Raw genomic sequence first — 22,620 nt, forward strand, 5'->3', positions numbered from 1 at the left:
CGCAACGACGATTCGGTGGATGAAATATTTTTCTTCAAGTTTTCATTTCCAGTTGCGTTTACAATTAATTATTTGGCGATTCCAAATTCGGTAGGTAGGTACTGATGAAAAACCGGCAAAAATTGTTTTTTTTTAAATATTCCGTAGCCATGTGACGGTTACGAATGGTGATTTTCAAATGTATTATTTTGATGGAGCAAAAGAGCGAGCGCGCACGCGCTCAGTTCACGGACATTAACGAAACGACAGACTACACGAGTCGGACGCGGCAATGCGACTGACGACGGCGGCGGCACACTGATACGATACGACCGCGACGGAGGCGGTAGCGACTAGCGGCGGCGCCGCGGCGGCCACACCGTTATCGGCGAACGAACCCACATAATATTATTATTATTTATTATTATTATTATTATTATTAGTAGTAGTAGTAGTAGTAGTAGTAGTAGTAGTATTAATACTATTATTATTATTTATTATTATAAATTATGATGTAAAACGTATATTAGTATATTACTATGTTAAATTATATTACTATATTAAATTATAATATTATCCAGACCTCGTGAGTGATATCGTGAAACGAACAATACTCAACAAAAATATTACAATGCCAGTCTTCTTTTATAACATTTTTGTACGCCATATAGATTGTAGTTGATATTAATATTATTTATAATTTATTACTCTACTAAATAATACTTTTACTATTAAAAGTATAATATTGAATATCGATATTAGAGTTTTAATTTTTTACAATTTTTGTTTCGATACAATAATTGTATTTTATAATTAACTATTATCTGTAAAATATAATCAATAAGTACCTACTTGGCATTACCAACTCGCTACACTGCAGGTTACATTTAAATCACTATTCACAAATTATAATATAGGAACGTCTTGTAGCTGGACACAAAATCGTCGAATAATAAATGTAAATATATTATAATATTATTAAATACTTGATTTTTTGTATAGCAAACACCTAAAAAACGTGTACATAATTAAAATACTGAAATGTGTAAAAACATGAAAGATTAAAATTTTATTTTCATTACAATTTATTAATTTATATTGCATTTTTCTGTGTGTAGACTACACAGTGTAGTAAAGGTATATAAAGCATATAGGACATAGGTACAATATTTATCTATTATCATGTATTCATGTACATTGTACCTACTTACCTACATTTTTAAGTTGTATTCTTATACAAATATGTACATTGTACAATACAGATGCCCACCGTCTATCGGTCGTATAGTATTGTCACATATTTGTTTTATTTAATTCATCGTATTTGATTAAGCCCGATAAAAATGACGATTGATAAAGCAAGACAAATTTAAAATAATATCTATAAATTATAATACCCGCAATAATACTAAACTTGCATTTTGATTAAATTAAATATTAAATGTAAATTTACAATCTAAAACCCTGAGACGTGCAATTTTGTTCAAACAAAAACTTTGTTTCAATTAATCTACGTTACTTGATTCAGATTTATAACATGTTTCTATAAAATTTGGTACGTGCCATAAAAAGTTGCAATAATTGCACAATAATCCGTTCTTTGATTTAGTGTATTAGAAATTAAGAAGTGCTAAAGAATGAACGATTTTATTTGTTCCTATTTTTGTTCGTTCATTTTTAAATATAGGAAATTTAAAAAATTTTATGTCCAAAGTTTTTACGCTTTTATATTAATAAGTACAATACATTTTAAAATTATTGAGGAACAACAAATGTTCTGTATTTAGGAAAGAGAAAAATAACTAGTTTTTTCTCCAGCCAGGAACAAAAAACGATTTAGAACCTTTTTAACAACGTGAACTATAATTCCTTTTTTATAAGAACTTTAACTATATTTATATAGGTAGGTAGGTATAGCCTATATCGGAGCAATTAAATTGGCTACCGCACCTAAGTAGTTGATATATTTTACACAAGGTACCATTGAATTGATTAATACACTTTGGATAATTATTTGGCTCCCTATAAAGTTATTTAAAAAGTACCCAAATTACCAAAATACTATAAATAAATCAAGTTTTAGACGATAGCACATAAGTATTATGATGTACCTACTACCTATTAATAATAATATAATTAAAGAAAAAGCTGAACGCACCACTTGTCATCAGATATCAGTTTATTATCATTATTAGTTTAATAATATAATAAATCGAACAAAGTATAAGATTACCATAGTGTAACTTAAGCATTAATACAACTCAATAAAATTAACTTCATAGCATATCATATATTTATGAGTAAGACCAATATTTTTATTTTTATTAAATTTTTGTGGTGGATTTTGAGAATCAACTGTTAAATTATATGATTTTGCGGTTTTGGGAGCCAATTCAAAAATATATTTTTGATGAGCAAATTCAACAGTTGGATTTCAATTTTACTAATGTTGATTGTACTCGCCTATATAATATATACGTAATATATGTAGTACCATACAATGGTATTTATGTAAACCGCGGTAAACCCGAGGTGTAATATATGAATATGATTCATCCCTGTTGTGCCCTCTTGGGTTGTGCCATTTTAAAAGGCCCTCTTGAGTGAGAATTTGTGAGTTGTAAGTTACAATATGAATTAATTGTTATACCTATAATATAAGTTTAAAATAGAAAATATTTTGTATCCTTATTTCTTGATTTTGCAAGTGAATTTTAATTTGTCTATTAAATTGTTAGGTATAATAATAGTGTTCTATTAGGTACTTAATACATCAACAAGGGTGGAGTCAAGGGGGAATCTCCCGCCCATAGCTTATAATGTTGTTATAATATTAATGTTGAGCAAAATTTTAAATTGGGGTAAAGATTTTAAAATACACTTGGTTGAGGGGGCCCTGATGAAATTGCTACCTATGCTCTTGTACCTAAATATTATTCGGTTTTTGTCTTAACTCTAAATAATAAAGTTAAATAACTTAAATAATAGGTATATATTTATAATTATTTCAGATAAGATTAAATTATTCATAAGTTCATATAATTTTCGCAATCATTATTTTTAATTATATGAAGTATTATAAGTAGATATTATATTATATTTTCATATAGTAGAAACCAAACTAAAATGTTATACACATATTATAATAATGCTCACTTAGTAATCAGTGAAGTATGAATAATAGTTCTCTTAAACTTTAAGTTTAATAGTCGATGAAAATTATTATAAAAACCGTAAATTTTAAAATAATTATTATGTAAATAACAAGTAATGGTTAAATATATGTTATGTATCTGACCATTTATATTTTCAATCTTTATTTTACACATTTTAAAACTTTGAAAGGAGTAAGGACTGTAACGGGTCCCACAAAGATGCTATTTATTTTACAAGGTAGTAAAAGCTAAAGATATAAAGTACTATTTTTGTTGGATATTTGATAATTACAGATAAATTGATTTCAAAAATTTCAGAATGTTATCACTTATCATACATGATTTATTTACGTATAATCAGTTTTTATAATTTTAATCACCAACTTTAAAACTAGAATTTTATTTTCTTAAAATGTTGGAAATAGAAATACGTACTTTGAATGATAATATCTTTATATTATTTACTCTGGATTTACCAAAATATAGGTAAGAAGGTATATCATAGAACCTTAAAAATGTCTTCGAATAACAGTTATTAATTTTGTTCCTTGTTGTTAATAAATGCAATTTACTATGAGAATGAACAATAAATGTATGCCCACTGTGCCTACATACTAAATGTCTACCATATATAATTATTTTCTAAAATCGTTGATAAATTATAACTTCTATCAATAGTAACTAACATAAATAATTATCTTGCTTAAATGAAATTAAAGTGTTCACAATGGCACACCATGAGACTAAATTGTAAAATAAATAAAAATGATAAGACTAAAATTAATCTTTAATCGTGAAAATTGCTTTATTTCCTTACAACATAAGAAACACTACATAACATTCAAAAAATGCGTAAGCAAAGTGTTGAACAATTTTAATACATTTTTTAATTTTATAATTTTTTTTGTTAATTTATGAAAAATAGTACCATCAAAGCAGCTTTTTTAAAAATAAACAATACCATGTACCTATTCACATTGGTCATATATATATATATATGAAACTCAACAAAGATATTTTATACAGCTTAAACTGATCACACTACCCACTATTATTCATTATCTACATAAAACATTTCTTTAAGAAAAATGACTCAATATTATTGACGATTGCGGCGAATATAAAAATAATATGTATGTACATAAATTTGATTCAATTTGCAATGTATAAATTGCTCAACCTAAATGCAGGATAATCCACAAACCCTCTACATCAAAACTTATATATTATGTTATTATCTCAGTCTTACTATTGATTTATATTTGAAATATGCATAGCGTATAATAACTGTGAATCTTCTGTATACCATTGTCCGTTGTAATCAGTGTATCATTTGGACCAAGTACAGACTGCAGAAAAACAGCGGGACTCCAACAGATTCAATCGCAGATAACGAAAAAAATATAAATCACGAAAACGACGATCAAAATAAAGTATAACTGTTCAGAATGATTACTGCGATAAATAAATACTTCAAAATTGTTACTATTTCTCAAAACAATTTAAAAATTACCTAGACCACAATAATTTATTAGTATTTGCAGTAATATTTCTTTAGTTACAATTTTTAGTTTATAGTTTATAGTTTAAACTTTTATCTGTACATTATTCTATACACTAGTTTTCGATAGCCCGATATGAAAATATTGGTTTTAGTCGATTCTGTTTTTAAAATAACCAATAGGTATTTTTATTATTTATCAATGTAAATCGTAGCTAACATAAATATTGTAATTCAAATTTGCATTTAAAACGAATACACAGTACCTACACCTAATATACGTGCATATAATTTTAAATGTTATTTATATTGAAACGAAATCAAGTAGGTACCTACATATTTTATTTGGCCTATAACATTGTACGACTTTTATTGTAAAAAATAAATATCATACATTGCTAAAGAAATAAAAAATCTTAAAAGCATATGTATGAATTGAACAGTAAAATACACACACAAGTTTTTATGTACGTTTATATAATAATACTATATACTATTCCATTTTTACCCAACACTAGAACATTAATCTTTCAGGCAGACAGCGAGCTACGACGCTCGTTTTGATATAGTGTAAAAAAATTAAGCACATTCTACATTTGATTTATGCTGAATATTTTATCAATCATCATACAAATTCCAACAATAACCGAATCACAGTACATCAGAAATTCAGAAATCAACCTTTACGTACCATTTACATTACAATGGTGTATCATATGATAATGATATTTCCGATTAGCGACATGCGAATGGACGTTTCAAAGTAATTTCCAACTCCATAAATGGTTATCAAAATGATTCTTATTTAAGAAGATTTATTATTTCAGATACAATCTATCATGTGTACCATTTATTTGTTATATCGATTTTAAAAACTATACACATAAGAGTATAAGACATAATAAAACATAATATCTAAATTTGAAATCTAAAAATTAGTTAATTCACTAAATAATATATTTGTTGCTCAAACGTGTTCACGAATAAAGAGTTTAAAGTTTATGTTTATACACCTATTTAATATAGTAGCTCATATAAAATCTTAGAACCTGAGAAATAACAATTCTTGCTTAGGTCATTGGAACTCCTCCATTCTCCCCTACACGTTTACTAAGCAACTTATAGACATTTATGATATCAACAAAAATTTTGTTTGCCAGTCAATAAACGTCAAAGTATAAAACGTTTAAAAATTAAAAGTTTCTTAGAAGTTGTTCTGATGACAACTAAAAAATATTATAACACATTACCTATTGGCTAAATTTGGTCAAAATCAGATATTAAAACCTAACCAAATTTGAATGGAATTAGTTATTTAAACTATAAGAATGCAATGTATTTGGCAAAAATTAATTCAACTTAGAAATAGATATTACAAAATTTTTAAATTCCAAAACAAGGTGGGGTTTGGAAAATACGCGTTTTGTATATTAGTATACTAGTATAACCTAGCTATTATATGTTACTAATAGTAAAATAAATTAGCAAACGAAATATGTACCTTGTCAGAAATCCAAAATTCCAAGACAGGGTGGGGTCTGTAAAATACTCGTTTTGTATATTCGTAATCTACCAATTGTTCCTAATAGTAAAATAAATCATCTATTTTACTATTATATATTAATTAATAGTTCATAATAGCAAACAAAATATGTGCGTTGTTTGAAATACCAAATTCCAAATTCCAAAACAGGGTGGGGTCAGTAAAATACGCGTTTCCCATATTAGTAACCAACCGTGTTACTAATAGTAAAATAAAATAGTTTATAATAAAATAGCAATTTAATTGATTCCAATATGATAAAATGCACTTAATAATATAGACTGACAAACCGTCACCGCACAAAATCATTTTTCGTATACTTATCATTGAATTCAAATTAACTAAAATAAAATATATTATAATATACAGCCTGATCCTGGTGGCTGGTATGCCTGAAATTATAATTTCTACCTTTGTTTCCGGTCTGTATGTATTTGTTCCTTAAAATAATGTGTACCTAAGTACCCCTTTCAATTTGATGGATATCCAAGTCTTAAATCAGGATGGTTTTATAAGAAGGCGAACTACAAATAAATACCTAACAATTGTTGGGTACGAAAAAATTAAGTGATAAACTGGTAACAGTGATAAAAAAATAATAGGAAGACTCACCTACCATTTTCCATTACAGATCGATTTTTCCAAGCTCTGAAGCTCTGGAGCTCTGGTGCTGGTACTTAGTGGTGAATACTCAATGAACTCTTTCAAACAGTTTGTTACTAGAACTAGTTGTGAAGTTACTTATTTAAAAAACCTATTGTTTTCAAATAGTTACAAATTGACTATTAAGTATGATAAGTTGCAAATAGTTTTGAGAGAAAATTGGGAACCAGCCTTACAATGGGGAAATTGTTCAATACCTACTAAAAAAATATAAGGTCAAGAATATTACAAATTTGGTTTCAAAAAGTTACGAAATAAAAATATGAGGTTACTAGTTTTTGGCAGTAGTCTTGTAAAGGTGGAGGGCTAACTACACACTCGTCTTCATAAACTGTCTTAACTAAACCTGATTTATGATTAAAATATCACAAGTTGAAATCCTAAAGAAAAAGTGTATAATAACTATAGACATTTTGGGGTTAGATAAATTGTTTTCTTGGTGGTTCAAAAAAAAAAATGCTGTTACCTATCCAAAACTGTGGTTACCAAACATTCTAAACTATAAACATCCTAACAAGAAATAAAATCAATCGATAAATATATATTAACAGATAGAGAAATGAATGATGATATATATATTATACACTACAACTAGTATGATTATAAAATAAATTGAAAGTAATAAATACTTTATACAGGATTTACAGTTTACTATACAAAAGAGTAAATGTCAATAATAGTTGAAAATGTTAAATAGGGTAGGTACTTAAGTTACTATACACGCAATAAATTATGGCGATGAAATATATTTTTAAAGTCGTGCAGTAAATGAAAAAGAAAATTGTATTTTTATTTGAAAGCAATATCGGTAATAAAAATCGTTATTTTATGCTATAAATGTTTGCATACACACGTTATAGAGAGAAATTGAAAATTTAAAGATACCATAACGCTATCTATACACACACTTATCAGGTAAAATATTATAAATACATCGTACACGTATTTAATACATGTATCAACGATGAAACACTGTGGTATTAAATGCGCTGCACCGTTCATTATAGAATTATAGTGGACTAATTGAATAAGTATTGATACAATATTTGATTATTATTAATTACGCAGAAACTAAATTAATAGGTAGGTTACATAATTATAATATATTTTAGTTGAAACTACCGATTTGTAGCAGTTACTGAAGGTGTATAGTAAGGCTTAGGTACAGTTTAAAGAATTTAATTCATAAGACATATTATGAAGATATTTTTAATTAATCATTGATTATTAGTTTGAATAAAATCAATCCAACCGCTCTCATAATATATGCATTACTAATGATTAATGAACTAACATTTATCGTTATGTTATTATTTATTAATCTTATATATTGAAAAAGTTAAAGTTTAAATTAATTTATAAGCTGTTACCAGCTTAATATGCGATTCTAAAATATAAAATAGAATATTTCTCATCGAATATTTTTCTCCAAATGTTCAAACTTAAACTAGCATATTATAACGAACAATTTATTGTATTCAGTATCAGATACGCTAATTTTATAATTGTATACTAATAATATAATGGAAATTAGAGGTTAATATTGTAAAATAATACATGGACAACCATTGCAGGTGTATGGTGATTACAATAATAAAAACATATATATTTATAAGAATTATTGTAAACAGGTTGATTCACCAAGCATGATCATCGCCATTCTTCATTTAATAATGTAATTGTTCGAATTCTGATTTTTGACATTTTTAATTGTACCTACTCAAAAACCATTTTTTTTAAATTTTTAATTTTTTATAGTATTTAAGCTGTCTTGCGGCGAATCAAACTCCTGTTTATTAAACGAGAACCTGCTCCCCCCCTTTTTTTTCGAATGTAATTTATTAATCAGACAATTTTTTTGAAAATGTTGACGTATCACATTCAAAATTCAAACTTATAGTTTTTGAGTTATTTAACTTTTTATACTAATAATAATAGTTCCATGATAATGAGTTTAGACGAGATGGGGGCTACGGTGATTCAAAAATGTTGGAGATTAATATTAATTCACCAACATTAATAAGTTGTAAGAATAACCCAAATATAATAAATACTATAGATCCAACAATATTACATCTGTGTAATATCTGTAATCTGTGTAATATCTGTTACTCTTGTAAAACCACTTTCAAGGTCTCTTAATTATTAACCTTAGAATAAAATATACAATTTTAATTACTGAGAAACTACTCGTATTAAATTTGAATAGGTTATACAAAAATGTTTTTAAAAAAATTGACTAAATAAATTACAGTAAAAAAGGGGGGTTCTCATTTGAAAAACATAAGTTTGTATCGATACAGGACACTCCTAAAGTAGAACAAAAAAATTCAAGAATTAAAAATATGGTATTTAAGTGTATTCAAAGGTTCCAAGAATGAGACTTTGAACAACTACAACATTAAAGAAAAAAGGGGGTGAGCATACTTAGTGAATCACCCTGTATATAATATGAATATCTCATTTATGAATTATGCGGAGGTACTTTCACTTTTTAGATTAATAAACGAATAATGATGATCGTCTAATATAGAATGAAGTATATATTAGTATATTACGTGGAAGTTCCTCATTCTGTATACAGATATAGTATAACCTTAAATCGATTAAAATAAGTAATAACTATAAGCTATATTAGCATTGTTTACTCCAACAGTGCTACCTGTAGAATAGTGATGGGCAATTCTCAAAAATGAATCGATTTAAATCAAAATAAAAAATCGATTAATTTGAAAATCGGTGGAAATGAATCAATTTTTTTTTATTTGTATAAGGAGTGCTTTTGTGATGAATTGTTACTTAATAGCTGCAGCGACAGCCTTTAATGTTCGAGTTATAATAAAAAAACACTGATATTTTTATTACTAGTACCTACATAATTTTCACCGATATAATTCAAAATAAATATACAATTAAACAAATTACAAAAAAATATACAAATTGTACAATTGTTTAAACATTTTTAAATGTAATACAATTAAATAAAAAATAACAGTAAAAACAATTAATCTAAATGCCAATCATTTTCTGAGAGAAATGAAAGAAACCAAAGCTTATTAAGATTATCACCAGTTAATCGGTTATGGCTATCAGTTATTGTCTGTCTGGCTTTAGAAAAAAAATATTCAGATGGTACCTATATAGATACCAATATACCATTGTCAAATATGGATCTAAATTTTTTTTTTTTCAAGTTTCCCAAAACTTAAATACATTAGCACCTAACAGCAGAGTGGGTTGATTTAAAAAATGTTTGAGATCAGAAAGCATTTCATTGACATTTACCAGTATACTTTCATTGGTGGCTTTTTGAGAACATTATTACATTGACATTATAAACTGACCATACATTATTGGGGTCGTCTTCATCATCAGAAGAATTTGCTGTATTAGAACTAGTTACACTATTTTCAATTCGAATATCTAAAAAATTTTTTTCGTAGCATCGATAGCTTTGGAAGAAGCAATAGGATCATTTGATTAAATGGTCTTGAAACGATGATCGAGAATGGCAGCTATTAAAAGAATTTCTAAGTATTCAATCCTATCAAACCACGATTTTAAATTATGAACCAAAGTATTCTTATGATGTGAAGCAATGACACTACTAATTGCAATGGTCTCAATTTTTTTGTCAAGACAATGCATTAATGGAATAATGACTTTGCTTCCTGTAACATAATTTTAGCCACATAACTCTTTTGCAGCAGCTTCCGAAGGTTGAAGTAAACTCATAAGTTCTCTGGCACTAAATAACTCATAAACAGATAACATAGGCGGATCTCTAGGGAATTTCACAATAGCAGATGCTATAGGTATAGTCGGAACAATTGATAAAACTATCCAACATAAAGTGCACTGAATTCCATGGTGTTGGAACAGATTGTTTTAATCTTAATGTGCATGCCTACCTTATGTAATTCATCAGACACAGTCTGCTTAAAAAATGTTACCAAATGTTTTACTTTGTCAATTATACTGGCAATATTTTCGGTATTGTAAAAGGCATTTTGTACGACCAAATTTAATGTGCAAAGCAAGGTAAATGTTTTTCTTTCCCAAAGCACTCATATACAGCATTTTTAATATAGGATCCATTATCTTACTTTTATTTAGGTTTGGCCAATTTTGATATTCACCAGGCCATTAAAAAAATATATATTTATATATATAAAAGTAGATAACCTATGAAAACCTATGTAAATATTCTTTCCTTCCCTTTTATATTTCTAATTGAAACTCATAACTACTAATGCAGCTTTTAAATAGCTAGAAATTCAAAGAATTAAAAGCTCATAAGCAACTTAAGCTACCAACTTAAGTCATTTCACTATTATTTGAAAAAATGGCAAATGAGGTATAATCAATTAATCTGATAAACCAAATAATATACAAAAACTTGAAAAAAAAAAAAATTTTATTTATAACCTATACATGAAATCATAATGTATAAGTTAATTATGACGACGCATTGGAGTAGGTACCTATTAATGAAGGGCCAATTGTTTACATTTTTCAAGTTAGTGGTGCCATTGCACCCACTGCTCCCCCTCAAATGACGCCCCTGCATCATTAATGACAGTTTTCAATTGTATGTAAACCTTTAAAATAAAACTTTTTACTTCTTGTTTTTAGAACATAACATAACACGTTATGGACTGATAAGTTTTTAAATAAATACATAATAAAAAAGAGATAGGAATCGGCGATTTTCAATCTTTATCTTTAACAACCGTGAAACATTTAGAAGTGTTTTCATTTTAACGTACCCGCGATTGATAAACAGTAAAGCGATATAAATTTTGTAAACAGATTTCAATTTCTTGTAAGTCTACTGGAGATTGACTTTTCAGCAATTTAAATTGTATTCTTCTATAAATCCCCCTTCCTTCCCCAAAAAATGTACATAGACGTAAGACATGTAATGTATATAAATAAAAAAGTCTCATATTTCAATTTTTGGAGCAAAAAAATAAAAATTTTGAGAAAGCCGACCTCACCTATTAATCGTTACAAAAAATTCAAATCTGTTTTCAGAATATCGCAGTTTATCATTTTATTATGTCAATCAGTACGTTGGATGTGGGAATAGAAACACGTAGAAATTCCTATGTTGTGAGTGTATTAGTCGGTTAGACAAAACAGGAAATCACTGCTTCCAATATTCACTTATAAGAATATGATTTACTTTTAATTGCAATAACTAATATAGCGATATATAGTTCATAATAGTGCTAATTATTATCTTCTGCTCATAGTAACTTGTCTGCAATAGGTACTGTACTTTTGATAAGATGACAAATTCAAATTAATACTAAAATTTACCTATATTATAATATAATACTTTTTTTAATTTGTCTGTGGCGATGGTCTATTAAAGCTAATATCTTAGAATTTTTTTTTCTTTATTATGCAGTAAAAGCTTCAGTATTGTATTGATTGTATTTTATATACCTATGGGTATACAAAATATACAAGGTACCTATTTAATAAATGCTACGTTGCCATACTTTAGTCACGTAAATAAATTGTTTGCAAAAAAAACATTTATTTATCGTTTGATTTAATGTTCAAGTATACATAAATATAATATATTATATATTATTTATAATTTTATATATTATGTTAACTTATCAATTAAAAACAAATCTCTCTATATATTTAATATAAACAGTTACTATTATACTTATACGTATAGCCAGTGTTAGTGTATAACAGATATAGCTGACAAATATGGAATAACTTTCGTTCTAATCAATGTTACATTTTTTATGAAATGTATAATGTATATATAGGTTACCTATAGTTAACAATAGTATTACTATGTTACTTACTATAGGTATATATAAAATTAAAATATAGTTATAACATTTTGACACAGCGATAGTAAGTCAATTACATCTGTCAGTTTATTCTATAGAAGGTACCTATATAAATTATAATAACAAATAAACTTGATGACATTTTTGTTCATATTAACTCATTTTTAATATTTAATTATATGCCACAAAATGTATAAACTACATGAATAACATTTATAAATAATTAAACATAATATTTTATGCGTCATATTTCTTTGTTACAATAAACGATCACTACATTTTTGTGTGAAGCCAGCAACTCTTATAATTTATGTACCCTATTAGATATAAAAATAAACTATATAGTCATACAGAAATCAAACTATAAGTACTTTTGCTTAGCTTAAGAAAAACAATAATTAAGAGCTTATAACTTTTAGGTAGGTACTTCACAAAAATATACATGTTTTTCAACTATACCATAAAAACGAATAAGTTGTAGTTTAATCACGACGTATGAATATTTCTGAACTACTATAATATTAATATAAATAATATTTTCAAAATAATGGCATAGAATATTATAGAAAGCAATGAAACCGGCGTATTTTGATAGACATAGAGCACAGTATAGTACCTACTACAGTACTATAAAGAAAAAAAAAGCCTATACCTACATGGCGACATTACTCGGTGGTATTTACTATCTTACATAGGTAGGCAGGTAGGTACGTTTAGGTTTACGATTTGTGTAGGTAGCTAGACTAATGTTATCGTCAAGATACGTTATTCATAGATAATTAAACATCAAAGTTACATTTAAAATACTTTTAAACGTCAAACCACGTCGAGTAAATTTTCAGAAAATGTTTCACACGCTTATAATATATAGGTAGCGTAATAAGAAATAAATGTTCTTATCTCAATCAACACACTCAGCTTGCAATCGTAGAAATATTGGTATTACCAAATATGTTCTTCCGATAATATTTTAACACATTAAATAATTAGTAATATTGACGTTGGACGTATTATTATACCTTGTGCCTACTACATTCAATAATTCTGATTGGAGTTTCCGAAAATAACAATTTCACGTCCGAGTGCTTAGAATTTTGACACCTATGATACTGTTAGATAACTATTATATAGCAGGACTATTTAAACATAATATATTATGTATGAATAATTAATTTATTACAACTGTACCTGTATAACATATCGTCATATTTTCATTACTGACATAATTGCGAATTAGAAGCTTTCGATAGTTTATTTTTTTCTATAATTATCCCTGTCTATTTCCAATTCGTGTAAACTTATCCTTAGTCACACACTCACACCTTGAAAGCTCACTGTATTCAAAATAAAAATGTAATTTTTATAAATATTTATTCTAAATATGAATACCTAAATTTATAATATATTTGTACCAAGGTACTAACTACATTAAAATGAACACTTTAATATACATTACTGGTACAACTATAGACCACTCCAACACTTTCTACATTTTTTTTCAAGATATAATGGACTGGTATCGCTTATAGCAAGTAGTGTAGAGAAGATGGTCCAAATTTCTTAATAAATTATTATTAGACGTTATTGATTGTCCGGAATTGTTATCAATGATTAATTTAAAAATAAATAACCTTAATACCAGACACCAGAGATCCGAAACCATTTTACCCTCAATTTTCAAATAAAAATTATATTTTAAATTCCCCCGCTAATCTCCTCATGGTAGCTGGTAACACTTACCCCTTTGATTTTATACAACTTATTGTCCATTATCTTTATTATATAGGTACCTTATCGCACTTTATAGTTTTCTTATTATATTCACTTAAATACTATTAGTTTTATGTATGTTTTTTTTCTTGTTTACTAATTTGTTAATATCTTATATACTTATGTGTATATTTTCGAAATTGTAATAGGACTTACGTCCGTATATTTGAATAAATAAATAAATAAATGTTTATATCTTGTCCTTAATCATATTTTAGTGTATTTCATAATATTTTATTTTATTCATCAATCGAGTTAATTTTAATAGATACATTTTAAGAAAATTAATAAAATGTATATTAAATCAAATAAAATATGTGGGCAATTGGGAACATAAGAAAATTATTCCATGAGTAATTGTTAATTTACAGGTCCACAAATAAATAATGAAAAAATTGAACTTCAAACACACATAAAGAATTATTTAACCCTGTTGTATCAGTAACAACTAAGTAGGTATCTTTTATTTTTAACTAATAAAAAAAAATCTTTACTAATAGTCATCAGTACTATAGAAGATTAAATTAATTTTTGTCAAAAAAATTGTTTTTTAAAATGTCATTGGGTGTATAAATTATAATAATAGCATTGATTATAAATACTATTATTATAATTTATACACCCAATGACATTTTATAGTATTTATAATCAATGATAATAGGTATACCTTCTCTAAAAGTTTCAAGTACCCACAAAAAATATTTTTAAACTCAATAAAATAACTAAAAAACTGAATATATTTATTTGTTGGTCACAGAATGAACTATACTTTCTTGGGTCATTGTTTATAATTGTCAATCCTTAGCTATACAAAATAGTTTGTAAATTTTCAATTTTGACACCTTCATTGCACCAACCAGATTCACTTATCCACCGGAAAAGATGCTGAAATTGAAAATTGAAGCATTGCTTTGACTACTTTTTCTGTACACACACGAAAAATCATTGTAAAATCAATACACTCATCGGAGATTTAGATTTCCTGCACTCAGTTTTAAATGGTTTGTTGGATGTTTCAAAATTCTTTGCTGCTATACATTTAAGAGTCCCTTCACATTCTAACAGAAATTGTTCTTAATTTTTTACAGGTACCAACAAGACCTTACATAGGTATATCCATTAACCATGCATCCATGCTCAGAGCTGCAAATAATAATCTCCATGGACCACTTTCCCTATATTATAATATATTCTGTTCGTAGTATCATGTAGTGTTGCACCTTTTTCTCTGTAAAATAACTACTTATGTACAAAGCTGGGCAAGTTAGTCATTTTTTTTAACTAGTTATAAGTTAAGTTACTTTTATACAAAAACTAACTTAGTTAGAAGTTAGTTTGGTAAAAATAATAACTTAAAATAGAGCAAAAGTTAGAAGTTAGTTTTTTTATTGTTCAAAAATACAAATTTAAAACCCATTTGTTCAAAATATGTTAAGTACTATATAAATTAAATACACGGTATCAAACTCAAATTATTGGTGAAGATAGAAAAATTAAATTGACCAACTGATAATTTGATCAAATGCTTCAACTTAGTAAGTATGTCTTGGAAACAAATTGGAATATCAGTTATTAGAACACAGAATGTATAACAAAATAAGAAATAAACAAACAATATGATACTATATTCATATAAGTAATAAGTAAATCTATTGGCAATTTTAATTATAGACATTGTGGTTAATAAGTATTACAAGAAATGGGTTTAAACAAAAAAAATGTTTTTATCATAAAACTAAATTACTTATTAATAAATTATGATCTTGGCTTTAGATATTAATATTATTCGGATTTTTGGAATAAAAAAATAAACAAAAAAAAAAGTACCTATGTAGTTACTTTTTGTTTTCAATAACTTAGATTAGTTCAACTAGTTAAATTACAAAGTTAATATGAATTAAATGGTTAATGCCCAGCTTTGCTTATGTAGACTAATAATTTGTACTTAACTACGATTTATAATAATAAAATGTTTTTAAGAACATGAAACCAAATGATGTAAATATTATATTGGACAGAAAACAAACTTACAATAGAATGGAACTTAAGCTCACTAAGCATAGGTACCTACTACCAAACAGCAGTAATAATATTGTGTAAATTATATTTATATAAAAAAAAAAAGTTATTGAACCTTATATAAAGAAGATTTACCATTAACAATAAATTATTAAAAGTACAATTCATGGTCATTTTACAGAACATTTTAATAAACAAAATTTCACTTGTATTTTAATCATCATTTTCCCAATCTTTCAATAACTCTTCTATAAGCTTATTTTTTTTAATGTCTGATAAATTTTTCTTTAAATTCTTTTTAGGTTGTTTCTTGGTTTTTTTTTTAGTTTTGTTAACTCCAGTACCTAATGTGCAAGGCATGGTTTGTTCACTCACTATATTTTTAACGTTTGATAGTTTGTTCTTCGGTACAATTACCTTTGCGATTGGTAAAATTCCACTTGTATTGAGATCTAAATCTTCTTTGTGAACTTTACCATCATTTTCAAAATCTTTCAATATCCTTTCAACAAGTTTATTTTTTTCAACGTTTGATAGTTTGTTCTTAACATTTTTATTTTGTGTTTTTTTTGTTTTTTGTTTTTTAGAAGCAGTAACTCCAGCATCGAATGTGTGCTGGATGGCTTGTTCACTCATTTTTGCAATATTGGTATTAATCACCTATAAAAATAATAAAATAATAATTATAGAATAGTAGGATAATAGAATAATTTACACAAATCCATTTAAGGCATTTTTAAACATCTTTGTTAAAGTGAGGGCTTTCAACCCGATATAGCCAATACCACAGAAACATCCAAAATTGTCACTACCCAATAGGCACCCTAGATAACTGAAAATAATATTATTATATATTATTTTATATAATAAAAATTCTAATTTAATACTATAAACCAAAAACTTAAATTAAATTTAGTTTTTAAGCACTAGTTTAACAAATAATGGTAAAACTTAAGGTAGGTATTTTTAATGTTTTTCAATAAGTACATTTTTTACATATTATTACTTTTATTTTATGCTACTTTCATAAATTACATAAACTACTAACCAGGTAGGTAACTAAAATTATGCATTCAATTGTAAATAGAAATGAATAAAATACAATTAAAGATTCAACTAGTAACTACTAACTTGTAAACTATTATTAAATAAACAAAATAATGCACAAGCCTAAACAGCTAGAAATAAAAAAATTATAAAAATTCTACAACAACTTTACATGAACTATTTTTTAATGCCAACATCAAAGTTTTAGAATTAAAGAGCACACACTGCAACATCTACTATCCACCCAAATTTATATTTAAATAAATATTACAACAATTTTGAAAAAAATAATTTTGTTTCCAGGAGAAAACTAACAGAATATAAATAGGTATATCTGCTTAGTATTATACTTTGTTTGATCTCATTTTAAGAGACAGAGTCTGAACTCTGAATTTTCTTGAAAATATTGGTACTCTAATATAATATTAAAGAAAATAACAGAGTAAAATGAATCCATTTTACTCTGTTATTCATAGCCCACCTTACCCTACCCTTCAGATTCGGGATTTCTGAACAAGTACATATTTTATTTGAATTTGTTTGATATTCTTACAATATTTATTTAATGTTTGGTATCTGAAGATAATTGAAACATTTTCCCTGCAGCATTTATCCACCAAAGGTAAAAAATTTAACAATTATTTTTTTATGCTTATCATTTAGAGTAGGGCTGGCCACCTTTTTTATGGCAAGGGCCAAAAATAGATGAACATTTTTCAAGGGCCATAATTTGAATATACCTTTATTTTATATTAAACAAAAATGTATGATCATGTCAAATTTAGTTTATTTAATTTCATTTAACTATTAGGTTTATTAATTTTGCAAGGTATTTAGAAATGAACAACATTGTCCTAAAAATACTTATGAAAATTAAAATACATATCAATACATTTTAATATACCTACAAATAAATATCAGATTATTATGTACAGGTATTTATAACATTGTAAGCAATAGGTATAGGATTTTCTAATAAAATAATATATTTATACCTGTATACTGACATTTTTCATTGTTATTGTAAAAAGGTCAAATAACAATTCCAAATGTATAATGCAAAACATATTTTTTAAAATTTACTTTTATAGGTATTATATAATAAATATAGTTGCTCAAGTAAAAATTAACATAGTAGGTATATTATGTTTGTAGACTTATGAATATATTAATATAATAACATATTATTGCTGGGAGCTGCATGAACAATTAATTAATTTAATGGATTAATATAAATCATATTTAAGGGTCCATTAGCTCACTATTGATTCAATACATGTTTAATGATTGTTCATCCAACCTGGCATATGTGTATTAAATTATATACACTTTTTTCAATCAAAAATAAAATAATTGAATTTATAGTCTATATTATTATACTCTATAATCAAGATAGATATTGTGTTTTTCTTCATTCTATATATATATTAACTCTCCTACTTTTAATTTAATAAATTAAAAAAACATATCCAGGAAGTCACTCTACTATACAGTAGGTATCAAGGCATTGTCGAGTGTACCTCGTCAATGAGTAGACCACTGTATAGACGGTGATAGATATGTTAAATTTAAATTCAATGATAAATCATTCTACAAGGAAAACAATTTCAAGCAGAGACAATCTATAATATTTTTAAAGATATATTATATATTATCATATATAATACTGTTATTGGTATTTATTTTTCTATTAATGATAACTAACTAGGTATTATAATTCTATATAATATTACTAGCTGTTATTAACTTATAATGCAATACCTGAGTATAGGTACCTACTATACAGGTACAGTACTACAGTAAATTTGATAATTTAATCGAGAATAGTATACAGTAATGTACGGAGTAACAAAAAGTTTCAAGTTCCTAATAATATAATAATTGTTGAATTACAATTTACAACTAGTAAATAACACAAATTGTTATTTTTTAATTAAATATCTGATTTCAACAAAAAATGAACTTTAGGTGTCAATAAAAATAACTTAGTTTATACAAAGTAATTCACCAAGCATACAGAACTTTACTTAGGAATTTTTGGAGCCCAGGGCTAATTTTTTAGTGGGACTCCATTACTTGAAATACAAATTTAGTTTTTTTTATATTAAATTTATATTTTAAGATTATGAACAAATGCTACCATAAGTCTGTAATTAATTTTATTATTTTATGTCGATTGTTGTAAATAAAATTGTATATGACTGTATTAAGTGGCACTCTGAAAGTATGCTCATTTCTCACCCCATTATTTTTCTTCAATAATGCAGTTATTCAAAATCTATTTTTGGAATTATAAAATACGCCTAAAGGCCCTAGGTATTAAAAATTCTCAAGATTTTTTGAACTAATGAGTGTTCTGTGAAGATATTAACTCGGGACAGATACTATTTCCCAATAATCATATAATTTGATATACTACCTACCAATAAAAAGTTTGGTTTGGCTATGCCCGTGAATAATATATACTATACTATTATATATAATAATAGGTATATTGTAGTATCTATGGCTGCACCATCAGATAAGACAGCAAATGATAATTATGATTTACAATAAACAGTGGCGGCTGTCCCCAAAAAAGTATGTTGTTGAGAATATCTCTGGGGAGCCACTACCTACAAACTGTATTTAGATGAAAATATAAGAAACTGGATAGTTGGATGATTACTAATATTATTTATTAAACAATGATTCATTAAAATGCAAAATATTGTTTTTTTAGTTTTGATACAGCCACTTATACCATATAATGAGTCATTGTATGATAAATAAATCATTAACTACCCAAATTCCAATCACCCACGATCCACCCTACCACCGAACAAATGTTACATCTAAAGTAACACATGGATCATATGATAGTCACCAGTCACCACTGACAATATATACATTGTACTGGAGGTAAGAGTTAGAGTAACACTCTTAAAATAACATTACTGTAATATAATAATATATAGGTACAGATAGGTATAGTACCTACTTATTAATAGTAGTTTAGAAGTAGGTACTTACATTTTTCAAATTACACCAAAATGCTTTTATGAACGAAACTGTAAACTGCTCGATAATATACATATTATTCTAAAAATTACCATACTAGGAAGATAGGCATGAGATTACTTTACTTGGATTTTCCAAACCTATACCCACCCGCATATTATTATAACACTAGGTACTTAAGTATGTACAATACAATTAAATTTATAAATTAGTCGTAGAGATGTGTATAAACCACTGTGGCACTGTCTACTCCTGTATGGCGTAAAATATGAAACCTGTGAATAATATACGTGACTATCTGTGCATACTACTTTGATGTTAACAGGTACCTACTCGGTAAAATGGCGTCGCTTAATGAATCGGGCCGGAGTTGATTCAAGAATCGTTTCGTCACTGCAAAAGACACCGCAATGTTGTGCACTACTTTATACTGTATTATAATAATATTCTGTATTTATGTGTGAATTCGCGGATCCGGAAAACGAAAAAAAAACACACACGCACACACTGAAACAGTGCGATCAAGAACGATGACGGACGACGAAGACGGACACGGAGAAAACAGCCGCTACGGCAGTGTAAACCGACGAAAATATCCAGGATATCCTAGCTGGCCAAACGTTGGAATTACCAAATAGTATTTGAATGTACGAAGGTACCGTAAACAAATCTGGCGGGCTTCAGGCTTGCTTCGACCCAGTGGAATACCCCGAAAAATGTTTCTTCGACGAAATTCTAAACTAATAATAGACGCGGCATACGGCAGTCGGCAAATATGAATTAATAATAAATAATAATATACATTTACGCCGTGTGACGTTTGGGCAATACCGTCGACTGGCTGTTATGGATTGCGCATAATATTATTATTTTTATTGTAATAGACCTACCACCGATATAGTATAATAATAATATTATAGCGGCTATCCTGTTATCCCGAAAAATAATTCATAAATAATTACTGTCTTTTTCACTTCTCTTATGGGCAGTGAATTATGTAGTTATTAGTTATAATGTAATTATTAAATTTTACATGATATACACTCTATAGATACCTAATGGCTAATAAATATTTTATAACATATACCAAAATTAGTAATAACATTTTTATGTCTCATCTCTCATATTATGCACTAAAAATCACGGCATATTGCAGGTAATATGCTCTAAAAGCTATAAAACTTTGAAATATGCACAAAAAACTTATCAGCTCTATTAATAGGTACCTACCTTTTAAAAGTATTTTTTAGTATTTTTGATCAAACCACCGTGAAACATATTTTGTCCTTACTTACTACCTAGTAGCATTCACTACGAGGTAGGACAAGTAGGTAGATCGTGGACAAAACATAAAACATCGCACATGGCGCATCGAAGTCATCGTACCATAAGCATATAAGACATAGGTAAAACATTAATTTATATGTCTATGGTTATGGTATAACCACAGTAGGAAGTCGATATCCGTTGTTGCTTGTCGTCAATCATAATTCTTCAGCTATAAAGACAACACACAAAAAAAGGCCTCCATAGTCCATATCAGGAAGTAGGAGAACTCAACAATTCGTAAATTTATGAACTCATTGGTATTATATATCCTTAGACCTTAGTCCCTACTTGAGTATTAAGATGATGTAATATCAATGTAAAAATAAAATAAAATTTCACTATGACTATGAAAAAACCAAATAGTGAAATTATTAATCACGCTCCATATCATTAATAATTCAATCATTATCCATGATTAATTTTGTTTAGTATTTTTTTATTAATTTTAAATACATTTTGAATTACTATTATATTATATTTTCCATGTTTTACGTATCATCTATTTGCCTGTATAGTTTATCGCAAATTCAATGAATGTAAATTTAATGAAATTCGTGCATTTTTAACCATAGGTAATTTACATAATTCTTATAAACTTTATCATCGGTTGATCATAATATTTTTTTGCCCATCACTTATTAGTGATTGATGTTTATAATACGGAGGGTAAAAGACAAACGCATATTGAGTAGGTGCGTCGTATAGAATGTTTTAGCTTTCAAATAACAGTCGGAGAAGCATTTATTATTTAGGTATTAAATGTACTGGGGCAATATTTATATATCATATAAT

The 22,620-nt window shown here is 26.9% G+C and overlaps 1 protein-coding gene across 1 annotated transcript; it reads right to left on the reverse strand.

Annotated features, from left to right (window-relative positions):
- Positions 1 to 16,419: 16,419 nt before the first annotated feature.
- Positions 16,420 to 21,246, reverse strand: LOC111033496. Its single transcript, XM_022314250.1, has 2 exons — positions 20,833 to 21,246; positions 16,420 to 17,112 (listed from the first exon to the last, which is right to left on the reverse strand). The coding sequence occupies exon 2, from the start codon at positions 17,086 to 17,088 to the stop codon at positions 16,666 to 16,668; it is 423 nt and encodes a 140-aa protein (XP_022169942.1). The 5' UTR covers positions 17,089 to 17,112; positions 20,833 to 21,246; the 3' UTR covers positions 16,420 to 16,665.
- Between the last annotated feature and the right edge of the window lie 1,374 nt (positions 21,247 to 22,620).

This window comes from Myzus persicae, unplaced genomic scaffold, assembly GCF_001856785.1.
Source record: "Myzus persicae strain clone G006 unplaced genomic scaffold, MPER_G0061.0, whole genome shotgun sequence".
Classification (NCBI taxonomy): Eukaryota; Metazoa; Arthropoda; class Insecta; order Hemiptera; family Aphididae; genus Myzus; species Myzus persicae.